Source organism: Miniopterus natalensis, chromosome 7 (assembly GCF_054644295.1).
Source record: "Miniopterus natalensis isolate mMinNat1 chromosome 7, mMinNat1.hap1, whole genome shotgun sequence".
NCBI classification, from domain to species: domain Eukaryota; kingdom Metazoa; phylum Chordata; class Mammalia; order Chiroptera; family Miniopteridae; genus Miniopterus; species Miniopterus natalensis.
In genome coordinates this window covers 44,562,961-44,576,400 of record NC_142087.1, presented here as the reverse complement: position 1 = coordinate 44,576,400, position 13,440 = coordinate 44,562,961, and the positions used below count along the sequence as shown (strand labels likewise).

The window sequence follows — 13,440 nt, the reverse complement described above, 5'->3', positions numbered from 1 at the left end:
TTTTTTAGCTGACCTGTGGAAGATGAATTAATGTTTACCAGGTATACAAGAGGAAAACTGGAGAAAATAGGGGAAAAGTTACCTAATTGTTACTAAAAACCTGTACTTAAAAAGGGTGAATTTTATGGTCTCTAAGTGATCTCAATAAAGCTCTTTAAAAATGACATTCCAGTTTACAAGGAACAAAGAAAAAAGAAAAATTTTTGCACAGTGCTTCTATTGCTACGACACGTTCTGATCTTGTTTTGATCTCACAGAACACCCTTTAAGGTAAGTGTGATGCTGTTTTTCCAGTTTTACAGATGTGGATATTAGTGTTCACATTTATCCCAAGGTCACAGAGCTAGTAAACGGCAGGCTAGGGGCTTGAGCCACTGTCTTCTGACTTCTGTGCTGTATTCAAATTCAAAATATTGCTATCAGTTTATTCATATTTAGCAAGCTAGGTTGAATGTATTCAGCAAATGTTTCACTTGGCCAGTAAGGCACCTTATTATGTTATTAGCTTTACTGTGGTTTCTTCAAAAGCCAGTGATAAATCAGGGATGCATTTAGCCTGCTAGCCTGACCCATTGTTCAGTTGCCACACTGTGTGAATATCCTGTAGGAAAAAACCTGCAGACAATATACACTCCCAACCACTTTCATAGTTTTATTTTAGTTTTTTTACTTGGATTATTTTTCAAACTGCGTGCTGGAGCTCAGCAGTGTCTAATAATAGTAGTAGTAGTATGATCTTGGATGAGTCACTTAAAGAAACTGCAAACTGCTTTATAAAGTGAAGACTGGCTGAGCCCATCTGATTAAAAAATGTATGACCTAAACACCCATCTACAGGTGTGCCTGGTGCTCACACAAATTTGACTTTGTTATGTGGATATGTTCACCCCAAGTTGGCTATAAAACAGAGTCCCAGAGATTCCCATCAATAGAAGTCAGACCAGACCAGCCTCCACCCCAAACAAAAATGTCCTGTCATGTTTGCTTGGTCCCCAAGCTGGAGCTGGAGCTGGGTGTGTCTTTAGGTTTTGCCATGAGCTTTACCCATTCAGGACAGTGGCAGAGGTGAGGGGACCTCACCTGCAATGGGATGGCTGAGTGCAAGCCTGAAGTTGAGGACAGTCAGTTGTGCTGAGAAAGTAGTCATGATCTGACAGCTGCTTAGAGATGTACTTAAAAGATGTAAGTGGTACTCATTTCTACAAGTGGACAGGAAAGAGGGTCACTTGTGTAGGATTATAATGGATGGGACAGCCTATCTCTGGTGCCTTGTCAAAATCTGAGGAATACGTCTTGTGTACAGCAGCTGGGGGTGGGGGGATGGGGATGGGGGATAGGATGGAGAATGCCTAACCTGGCACTCAAAACCTCAGTTCTCATTACTGGTTTTGTCACTGATGAACCATGTGACCTCAGAGAATCCTCTGAGCCTTAATTTCCTTACCTGTAAAACTCTGCAGTACTACTCCATGGTGAGTGGGGGAGGGAGGTCTGAGAAATAAACGAGGCAGTGAGGAAGAAATCATGTAACTGTGCCTTACTGAAAGTGGTTGCTGTTCAGTCAGCATTTGAATATGAATTACTTAATACTTTATTCATCATAATTTTTTAAAGGCAGCCTGGAGTATAGGATCCTGTTGCTGATGTCAGAGCTCCTTCATATGATAAGCTTTCATACAGCTCCCTATTAGAGTCTATTTAGCAAGTTTGCTAGAGTTGCTGACATACAGCAGAAGGGGCTTTTTTTTTTAGCCTTTCCTAAACTACTCTTATTATTATTGAAAGAAACTTTCCTATCCTGTCAAATACCCAATAAGTAAACTCTGGACCATGTTGCGAAATATCCACATGATCTAACTTTTAAAAGTAGAGATGTTTAGCCTTGTAACTATTACATTTTGAGTTAAAGCTAAAACAACCAGCAGTTATCGTTTTTTAACTTCTTACACGATCCATTTGAACTTCCTCAACTCATGGTGAGTTTTGATGGCTTCTGAATCAGTGAAAATAGGATAAGATACTCTAGGGAATTTCTAAAGGAGTATAACATCTGGGCTCTGCCCTTTAGGATATGTGGTCTCATGAGGGAGTCAAGACAAAAGCAAGAAAATACTCTTGCAACTTCTCCCCACATACACAACTTTGTAATTCTCACAAACATAAATTCTTTTGATCCAAGGGCAGGAGCTAGTAAAGTATGGCCTGGCCAGAGGCTGTTGTGGACAAAGTTTGTGTGGGGCAAACCCATGCTCATCATTCACCATTTGTCTATGGTACCTTTTGAGCTACAACAGGCAGAGTGGAGTGTTTTCCCACAGAGACCACAAGCCAACGATATTTAATATTTGGCCCTCTAAAGAAAAGTTTATCCACTCCTAGGACAGGGATGACACTCACCGGAGCTCTGGGCACAGAACACCTGCTGGCTAGAGCAGTGAGGGTGGATTCCCAGAACACAGGCAAATGCTGCCTGGAGCTGACCTGCCTCTACCCCAGGACAGGTCACCTGGTCCAGGGAGCACATGGACTGGAACCAGATGAAAGGAGTCAAGAGTTAAATTTAGTGGAGGCAAGGAGTCTTAGGAGAGGCTTGTGAGAGGGAGGATGTTCCAAGATGGGTAGGACTGAAATCTGGAAAAAACAGTGGTGCTGGAGACCCAGATAGATACAGTTAAGGGCAGGGCAGGTGGAGCCAAAAGCCAACTGTGGAGGGTAATCAAGGTTTATTTGTGAAAAAGCTATTTAAAAGTCACCGCACTTTCTGTATATGTGTTTGTGGGTATACATCTCTACAGGTTTGCCTGTAGGAGGAATTAAAAGCCTAGAAGACCTAGATCTAATAAGTTAGTGCTGGTTAAATCTGAGAAATGGGATGGGGGATGGAGAAACGAGGAGGAGTTTTTTAATGTTATTTCGTGTACACCCTGTGCTGTTGGAATACAGGCATACCTTGGAGATATTTCGGGTTCAGTTTCAGACCACCACAATAAAGTGAGTCACAATCTTTTTGCTGGTGGAGGGTCTTGCCTTCAATTTGTAAAACACGCAACATCTGGGAAGCGCAATAAAGCGACACATAATAAAATGAGATGTGCTTGTATTTATGCTAAATGGGTATTGATTCTGTAATTAAAATGAACCACTCATTTACTTTTAACATTTTTGGAATTGGCAACATTTTCAAATACTTAAATAAGATAGTTCTTATGATTATGAATAGCTCTATAAGATGGGTCAGTGACCACGAGATGAACTGTGAAGAATTATTATCATTCTTTAGACTTGGACCCCGAAGAGGAGCTTTACCAAGACCTATTATTAGAGACCTGGGTATGTCGAGTGATACTCAGACCCATAGTCTTTGATCCTGTGTGAACTGTCACTCTTCTGTTTAACATCAGAATGATAACAGAACCATCTCTGCTGTTCATGCCACCAGGCTTTTCTCTTACATGGTGAAGGACATCTGAGCTCATGTTTTACTTTGTGGTAAAATACATGTAACGTAAAATTAACCATTTTTAAGTGTGCAATTCAGTGACATTATATACGTCACATTTTGGTACAACCATCACCTCCAGAACTGAGCTCACATTTGATCACATGCTGTTTTGGCTCTGGCAGACCTCAAACGTTGAGTAAATATTATTTATTGATATGAAATCTTCACCAGGTGTTCCTGTATCATAGTAAAGACAGCTTTCAGACGCCTTACTTTTGTTATCAGGTGCTTTGCTTAGAAAGGAAGTGAGTGGCCTGTGCGGAAGCCCTTGATTGCACAGCGTACCCTTGGTCTTGTCAGCATGTGCTGCCCTGACAGCCCAGGGATCTTAAGGTGCACCCTTCCTCTTTGTTGTAAAGTCTTGACTGCCTGCTGTGCTGTGATTTGGAGACCGGAAACTGAGTTGTTCAGATGCCAGCTGGTGGTCTACGGAAATGAGGATGGCCCAGCCACCCTCAGTGCGGTGCGAGGAGTAAGAGCTCCAGCTTGAATCAGCCAGGGTTTGGGTAGAGCCTGGCTCTGCCATTTCTTAGGTGTGGCCTCAGATGAGTCATTTTACCTGTGTAATTCTCAGCCTCTTCTGTAAAATGGTGTTATTTTAGTACCAGCTTCACAGATCTGAGGATTAAGGGAACTAATAAAGGCATACTTCGCAAGTATCTGGATGCTGGACTGTGCCTGGGTGGGTCAGGAAAGCACATGGGGAGGTGAAGGTTGTAGAGTGGCCTTGACAGGTAGCAAGGGCTGGACAGAGTGTAGGGGAGGGAGGCCGGACCGATGTGAACTGTGCAGAGACAGTCAAGTCACATTTCGGGTGGGACGGGAAAGGACAGGTGGGAGATGAGGGTGCAACAGAGCCAGGTGAGGCTCCTGGAGCTTGTCTCACAGGCCGTGAGAAGGGTGGATTGTGGGTTTCTTAGCATCAGGAAACCTTGCTGCTGTGGCTCAGGAAGAGCCAAGCGGCAGCTGTACCTGGGAGACACTGCCGAGGCCTGGATGGAAGGTGCCAAGATGGGCAAGGAATGGGTGTGGACTCAGTAGGGAAGGAGTTTGGGGAGGAAGAGGTGCAGGAAACTGCACCAGGAAGCCTCCTTGGGAGATTGGCGGGGAAGGTGCCCAGGCTTTAAGCCCTGAAGAACAGGGCTGGCACTGGTGGAGGCTTCAGGAGAAAGATTAGTTTCCTTTTGAGCACCTGGGGTTGTCGGACAGGTAGTTAGAAGAGGGAGAGAAGTTAGGGGTGGTTTGACTGAAAGGGAGAATGAAATTGGAGCAGCACTTATAGGCAGGAGCAGGTGAAAGGACCAACAGAGATGAGGTTGAAAATGTGGGAGAGAAGCAGGTCATGTGGTGGAGGGTCGTGGAGGAAGCTCAGGACACCACCAGCTGGGCCTGGGGGTCATAGAGGCAGCCTCTCATTTTTAGCTGGAGGTGAAAAGAGGGCAGTGAAAGTATAGAGAGAGATTTGAGATGGAAGAGTCCGCTCCCTGGCCAGGGCAGCTGTATGAGTGTGTGCACACGTGTATATGCTTTGCACAAGGTGGGGAATGAGAGAGGGTGTAATGTTAGAGTGAAGACCTCAATTCTGCAGTAGATTATATTTTACTAAGACTGTTTCCTGAAACTAGAGTGTCCTGGTTTGAATCCTGGTTCTGCCACTTTTGGGCAAATTACTTAGCTTCACTGTGTCTTATCTCTTCATCTGTAAAATGGGTATAATAATAGCACTTCTCTCATCAGCTCATTGTGAGGATTCATTAGGTTAATATATGAAGAGCAGTTCAAACCATGCCTAGCACACAGTAAGTGGCTTGCAAGTACTTTGGCCCCCACTGGCTTAGGGTTGCTGCTTTAGGCAGGATGGCTGGGGAAGCAAACCTAAGACCATTGAGCCATCTCTGGTATTTTATTTTCTTCAGGTCCCTGGAACTTCTTTGCTAAGGTCCCAAACAGTTGGAAGACGTTAATAGTTCCTTATGTTTGTATAGTGCTTTAAAGTTTACCAAGTACTTCCATGTATATTCCCTTGTTGAATCTTCACACCAAGCCTGTGAGATAAGTGGTGGTTATGAGTTACAGTTCACAGGCAGGAAAACTGCTCAGGAAGGTTCAGGCACCTTCTCCAGCTGCAGTTGGCTTTAACAAGCACATTTATTGAGAACCCTCCCCTCCCCCTTCTCTCCTACCAGATGGGTGAAAACTTTGCTTTGAAATAAATGATGTAGATTATAAAGGATGATCTTTGTGACTAGGAACCAAAGTGCATTGGGTCATCTTTATTTTCTTTTATAGTGTTGAGAAAGGGGAACTTAGACTCCAGACGCCCATCCTGCTAGTCATTCCAGAGTCATGACAGTCATTTGTTGACTGGATTTCTGCCACTCCAGTGGGTGATATGCCAGAGTGCTGCCCACCCCCACGCCCTAAGCCCAGTCTTCCTTTCCCTGATGGTCTGTTGAGATGTCTGTGAGGTCTCAGGAGAGGCTTCTTCTATTTAAATTACATGTCAATATCAGCATCCCTGTCTCTTTGGTTAGCTTTTTTGCCTTTCAAACTTCAGTAGATGGATAATGACCTTTTAGTTGGAAACCCAGAGTCTTGGAAAGAACAATACTTTCTCTAGAATTGGAAATAATTGTGATTCTTTTTGCATAAAAATGGTGATGGAATTTTACAACATCTTGCCAAAGGTTTGGTATGTGGTGTTGTTCAGTACTTGTCACTTCCTCATTTGTATAACTTTCCTCCCTTGTGGCCTAAACATATGACTTTTAATGAACCGAGATGGGGTAAGTTGTAATTTCTGTTTTTAAATATCTGAAGAATGAATTCAGAGACAAATCATATTGACCCCTTAGATTCCCCCCATGTATATACCCCAGCCTCCTTGTTTTTTCTTTCATGTTTTTAGGGTTTCAGGGCCTGTTGTGGGATTTGTATTCCAACACTGGGGACCAACAGTGACTGGCTGAGCTCCTTACATATGTGTGGATCATGTGCCACTGGCACTGGGGAGAGTTCACTCTGTTGCCTCTATTCAGATTTTTTTTAGATGGCTTTCCCATCAGGTGTCTTGGGAGCCTGATTACTTCTAGATACTCTGTTTGCCTAGGGGACAGGTGACTGTAAGATTGTGCAAGCCTGTGGCCCTGGCCAGCTTGGCAGAGCTTGGTGGCAGCTGACACGATGAATCACACTGCACCCTCCTCCCCCTCTGAATTTTCTCACAGCCCGGTGACTCTCACATGAGGGATATGAGTGGCTCTTGAGAAATCTTTATATAAGAGGTTTTAAATTTTTCTTTTAAAATTGATGAGGTGATTTTCCTTAAAATTAGCACATTCTTAACTGTCTACTTATCTTAAGGACAAGGTGTTCATTTTTGTTGCTGCTCTTGCTTAGGGTTTATTGATGTTTATGGTTTTGTTCTTTATGTTAGTCGTGATGTGCTATTAATTAACCTGAACACCTATGTAAATGTTCTTTCATTATTTAGAGCTCGTAGTTCCTTATTCAGGTGTGCAAAAGCAGTGCCTTAGTAATCGCAAACTCACTTGCTGTCTTGCTGTCTCTCCTCAGTGCGGATTCTTAGTGACTCTTATATGGAACTGTTTTTCTCTTATGTACCAGTAAACCGGCAGGAAGTAGAAGTCATGGAAATAAGTAGTTTCTGTTACCTACTTCACTGACTTACTTGACAAGTTTTTTGGGGGAAGGAGGCATTTGGTCTACTTTAATTAATATTTTTCAAAATGTTAAACTAACCATTGCTTCTTGCTCTTACCTCATTTTGCAGGTAGTATTGGAAGGTTCTGTAATGGTGCTTGAGTGGGTGATTTATGCTGTGGAAATTTGTTTTACTCTTCAGGCCCTTGTGAACTGAGTTTTGTGTTGACTTTCTGCAGGTGTTTTCACAGTCCTGTGTTTGGTATGGCGAGTGCGGAATTGCATCTGGAGATAAGAGGTATAATTGCAGATATTCTGGGTTACCAAGAGCACTGCCAAAGGACGGATATGACTTAGTGCAGGTAAGTCCATTATCTTGGACAATGGGAACATAAAATGCTAATCAGAGATCCTCTGTAATTATATCTTAAATATTATTGTGGGATGGGGGTTGAGGTGATACACTAATAGGCTTAAGTCTGATCCCAAACTTATATGTAGCACATGATGACAGAGAAGACAATACAACTCCAGAGGTTTAATTTCCTGGGGCTGCCTTTATGCCCTTCTCATGAAGTTTCTCATTAGCAGGTTACTATTTAGGGACTGACCTTGGTACCTCAGATATGCTTTTTGCAGCTTCTTCAAAATATATTAGAAGTCAGCCTTTTTTGGTTCCTACATTTCAGGACTTGAATGGAGTAGGTTGCCAAGTGGCTGTGACTCCTTTGTCCTCTGTTCATTTCAGTAATTCCTTTGTTTTCCCCCAAGAGCTTGTGAACTTTGGCTGCTACCAGTATTCTGTTTCCTGTTGTCTCTTTTACCATCCCTGATACACAGGGATATTAGAAAAGAATTGGGAAAATCAAGGTGAAAAGACTAGTTTAGAGGCTTAAGTAATCTAAAATCAAGTTGACAGAGTAGCAGGTCTCCTCCGAAATGTCATTGCTCCTTTCATTAGAATTAGTAAAGGTGTTGACTTTCCCTGAAGTGACTAATGGAAATGTGCAGTAGATAGTGTTCTGGTTGAACTTAAGCAGAAACACAAAAAAGGTAAAATGATTGGGTCAAGGGAGGAGAGTGAACTTCCAAATAAGAAAAAAAATAAATATGTCTCTACTTTTGTGAATCCCTAGTTTAGAAATAGTAAATTGATAGCCTTTTAAAAGAATTCTGCAATAATTTTGCAAATAGGTGTCTTATCCTTGTGTACTAAAAAGGATTATGTGAATAAAATAGTCTATTTCATTGAGTAATGTTTGTCCTTATTAACTATGCTACTGTGATATTCGTGCTTTTTCACCCAAAAGGAACTCTGTCCAGGATTCTTCTTCGACAACGTCAGCCTTTGCTGTGATGTTCAGCAGCTTCAGACACTGAAAGACAACCTGCAGCTGCCTCTGCAGTTTCTGTCCAGGTAGGCTGACTGCCAGGCAAACAGAAAAAATGGGTTTTAGGTATAGCATGTCCGTGAATAACATCATTTCATTCAACGTCGTTTTGTTATAACATTGCTGAGATGCTGTAGGAACTTAGCTGGTTTATATCAGTTATTCTATGGTAAAATTGGTTTCATTGTATGTGGTTTCAGTTAAAGTCATAGAGCCTAAAGATGACATTGAGTGAGGCCTTAGTATACTTACTAACCAGTAACATTCTGATTTCCTTTAAAATGTTTGTTTTATTTTAAGAAAGCAATCTTATGACTTCTCAGAAATAATGAATACTTACTGATAAAGTAATCATTATCAGATTTATTTTTCTTCCTAGTTACATTCAGAGTTGATACTTTGTTTTCCTCTGAGATGTCTTCACCTCAAAGGACTCTGCACTGTGGACTAGGTCCTTTCACACTTGAGCCTCTTTACGCCAAGGGTGGTTCTCAGGTCTCTGACTCAAGACCCTCATCTGTGGAATCCTCTGCGTCGCCTCCCTCTCTCCACCTCCCCTGGTTTGCACATGGTTCTCTCTTCCTGTGGCAACGTGATGTGCTAGAGTCCCACTCCTTAGTAGAGCTGGCCTTTGGTAACTGTTAACAAGATTGTTCTGGCAGAGTTGGCTGGTTTTGTCAAAATTAGTTTGCTGTTCAATCTGTTCTCTATGACCAGGGCAGTGAAAGGGTTATGTAACAGATGTTATTATCTAAACTTACGCGGCAATTCTCAAATGTGCAAAAGGACAGGCTGATGGTGGTCTTTAGAACAGCACATTGTGATTCCTTTCTAAATTTTTCACATTTAAGCCCCCTGATAAGGGCAGATGAAAAGGACCTATGACAAGGGGGAAATGCTTTTCTGTGCAGATATTACTACAGGTATCACTGCAGGTGACAGGGCCCAAGTTGGTGTCCACTGAGGAATATCTGCTTCTTCCTAGAAGTTTAAATTGCCAGTATAGTGTGGGAAACAATCCCTAAATTGTCCTTTCAGGATGACATGCAATATAATAATAGATCAAAAGTTAAGAATCTAATTGGGCCAGCATATCCTGTAGAAGGCTAGTGGATGTTGATGGAGCCAGATTGGAGCCATCATTCAGTCAAAATACATTTTTTTAGCAGCTGCTCTAGGTGAGGCATAACCAAGTTTTCTCCATGTTGTCAGAGGTACCAAAGCTTTATCCATTGTAGCAAATAATGAGAAGCTAATATATGGAATATCATGCAGCTGTCAAATTGATGATTGTGAAGATTAAATGTAGTAACATGGAAGGAGGTTTGTAACTCATGGATAGTGATAGAAAACTGTGCACTCCAAGAGTGATTTTTGTTGTAAATGGTGTCATTGTCATTCCTGTTATTGTCACAGGAAAGCACCAGATTCCTGAAAGAGAGTTAGTGTGTGTGTGTCTGCTCCTTTACTATACCAGAGGCTTTGAAGATTGGAACCACACCTTCCTCGTTCTATGTTCCAAGTGGTCACCTGGATGGGATCAGAGCAGTCTTGATCGGCTGTGTTGCAAAAACACAGGTCTAATGAAGCAATAGTTTTTGCAGATAGTTGTGAATGAAAGAGGAGAAAGTTCTTTTGCTTCATAACTAGTCAACATTCCGAGCTTAAACTTTGAGCCTGAAGGACAGCAGACAGCTTATGGTTCTCCTGAAAACCCAAGTGCTGCTGAAATGCATGCTGCCAGAGACCACCACTGCTGTTCTTTTTATCTCTTCGAGTCACAGGAAATCCTCTTGTGTTTAGAAAGGGCCCCAGGGATTATCTGAGGCTTGGAAGAGAGGCCTTAGTAGGTTATAAGATGAGCGTTCTATTGTGTAACTGTCATCCCCCCCACTTCTTTTCATAATCAGAGTTGTCACCGTAATGCTTCTAAGTTCCTTTAGCTTCAAGTCAAAGAAAACATTTCTCTAAATTATAAAGTGCAGCCCTGGCCAGTGTTTCTCAGTGGTTAGAGCATTGGCCTGCCCACCGAAGGGTGGTGGGTTCGATTCCTGGTCAAGGGCACGTACCTCAGTTGTAGGTTAGATCCCAGCTTCAGTCGGGGCTCATGTGGGAGGCAAGCAATTGATGTCCCTCTCTCACATCAATGTTTCTTTCTTCCTCCTTCCTCCCTTCCTCTCTCTTAAAAACAAAATAAATTAATAAATTATAAAGTGCAGAATACAAAGAAGCATTTTGCTCTTTTTGAAATTACATCTGGACAACATAAATGTAGTCATTAGGGAATTTTTAGAGAGGTGTCTTTATTTTGAGGCTGTAGGTTTAGAATTGCTGGGTTTAATGTGTCCTCATGGTAATTCATTTGTCATTTTACAAAAAATTTTAAATATGCTTTGTCTATTTTAAATCATTGTTTTGTTGGTCTTATCTGTGACATCATACAAAATATGGTTACTTTTTCTTTAGATGTCCATCCTGTTTTTATAACCTAATGAACCTATTTTGTGAGCTGACATGTAGCCCTCGACAAAGTCAGTTTCTGAATGTTACAGAAACTGAAGATTATGTTGATCCTGTTACAAACCTGACGAAAACAAACGTAAAAGAATTACAGTATTATGTTGGAGAGAGTTTTGCCAATGGTGAGTAAACTTTTAATTATTTCTCTTTTACAGTTGCTATCAGGGCAGTGGATCAAGTTGTTCCTTTTTGTTGTCCTGTCAACTCTGTGAAAGTGACAATTTTTAGTTCCATTGGCCATGAAATGCAAGTTGTTGTTTTGCTTCTATCCTACGACTTGAACTACAACCTATAAAACAGTCTCCTTAAAGAGGAGACTTGCTTTAACTCCTTCCTAGCTATAAGCTCCCACATGGGAATTTTTAGTACATGCAAGTCTATGTCTATACATTTTAGAAACCAGTGGAACTGGTTCTACTGAATTGTGTAACTTTATGAATTGCTACAATACTACCATAAGAGAAAAGATTTATAAATGATTCATATCTAGAGCAATCAGTGAAATGTAGATTAAAACAGTAAGCTACTATTTGATACATAAGATTGTCACAAATTATAAAATTAGTCAATTCCAAATATTGGTGAGGATGTAGAGCAATAGGAATGCCATTAACTTGGTGCAAGTGTTTGAAAACCATTTGAAAAACAGTTTTGCAATTCCTGGCAAAGTTGAAGATAAATGTACCCTCATTCCAAAATTCTACTTATAGATGGCTGCCTTAGGGCAACTCTTAGAGCATTTAAACAGGGAGAGCCATATAAGAACGTTTGTTGTAGCATTTCTGTGATCATGAAAAATTGAAGACATTAAGAGAATGAGAAGACAAGCCCAGATTGGGAAAAAATATTTGCAAAAGATGTATTTCATAAGGACTATTACCCAAAATATGTGAAGAACTTAAAACTCAACAGTAAGAAAGAGAACAACATGATTGAAAAATGGATGAAAGACCTGAACAGACACCTTACCAAAGAAGATATATGGGTAGCAAATGAGCATGTGAAAGGTTCAACATCATATGCCATTAGGGAATTCCAAATTAAAATCACAATAAGGTGTGACTACACACTTATTTAATGGCCCAAATCTACAACACTGATGATGCCAAATGCTGGTGAGCATGAGCCATGGGAGCCTCTTCTGCATCACTGGTGGGAATGCAGAATAGCACAGCCACATTGGAAAACAGTTGGGTAATTTCTTAGAAAACTAAAAATACCCTTACATACAAACCAGCATTTTTCTTGGTATTTACTCAGAAGAGTCGAAAACGTATATCCACACAAAAACCTGCACATGGGTGTTTAAAGAAGCTATATCCATAACTACCAAAACATGGAAGCAACCAAGATATTCTTCAGTAGATAAATGTTTTAAACTGTGGCATACCCAGACAATGGAATGTTATCACTAAAAAAGAAGAGCTATCAATCTATGAAGACATGGGAGAATCTTAGATTCATATTGCTAAGTGAAAGAAGCCAATCTGAAAAGGCTACATACTGTATGATTCCAATTGTAATGACACTGGAAAAGTCAAACTATGGAGACTATAAAAAGCTCAGTGGTTGCCAGAGGTTGGGGGAGAGAGAGATGAATAGGAAGGGCGTAGGGGATCCTTAAGGCACTGAAACTTTGATACTATAATGGTGGATATGTGTAATTACACCTTTGCCAAGACTCATAGAATTTACAACACCTAGAGTGAACACTCTGGACTTTGGGTGATAATGATGTGTCAGTGTGTAGATTCATCAGTTGTACCAAATGTTCCACTTTGGTGCTATTGATAGTAAGGAGGTTGTGCTTGTGTGGAGGCAGAGATTATATGGGAATTCTGTACTCTCTGCTTGATTTTACTGTGAACCTACAACTGCTCTAAGTAATAAAGCCCATTTTTTAGAAAAAGAAAACAAAAATCAGAGACACTAATGCTAATTAAGAAAATGAATAATATATTGGAGAATGGTTGTAGTTTATAATGAAATATTTAAAACTGTTCAAATCAATGAGAGTTATGGCAGGCACATGAATGACTTTAAAAATATTGACTGAAGCCTGGCAAGTGTGGCTCAGTTGGTTGAGCATCGCCCCATACACCAAGAGCTCAACCAGTTAGATTCTTGGTCAGGGCACATGCCTGGGTTGTGGGCTTGTCCCCCAATAGGGGGCGTGCAGGAGGCCACCAATAGATGTTTCCCTCTCATAAGTATTTCTGTCTCCCCCTCTCCATTTCTCTCTAGAGTGTAAAATGTCAATAAAAAACATTAAAAAAAATATTTACTGAAAATAAGTTATAGAATATATATGTAGTATGTTGTTTATATTAAACAGTACTACATATTTATGGATATAATATATCT

At 40.9% G+C, this 13,440-nt stretch overlaps 1 protein-coding gene across 1 annotated transcript in view; it reads left to right on the top strand.

The window, feature by feature from the left end:
- Nucleotides 1-3,197: 3,197 nt before the first annotated feature.
- Nucleotides 3,198-13,440, top strand: part of NPC1 (NPC intracellular cholesterol transporter 1) — a 39,714-nt gene continuing 29,471 nt past the window's right edge. Inside the window, exons 1-5 of the mRNA XM_016211523.2 lie at nucleotides 3,198-3,334; nucleotides 5,689-5,692; nucleotides 7,405-7,527; nucleotides 8,476-8,582; nucleotides 11,023-11,198. Coding sequence (XP_016067009.2) covers nucleotides 3,207-3,334; nucleotides 5,689-5,692; nucleotides 7,405-7,527; nucleotides 8,476-8,582; nucleotides 11,023-11,198 — 538 coding nt within the window. The 5' untranslated portion in view covers nucleotides 3,198-3,206. The remainder of the gene's footprint in view (nucleotides 3,335-5,688; nucleotides 5,693-7,404; nucleotides 7,528-8,475; nucleotides 8,583-11,022; nucleotides 11,199-13,440) is intronic.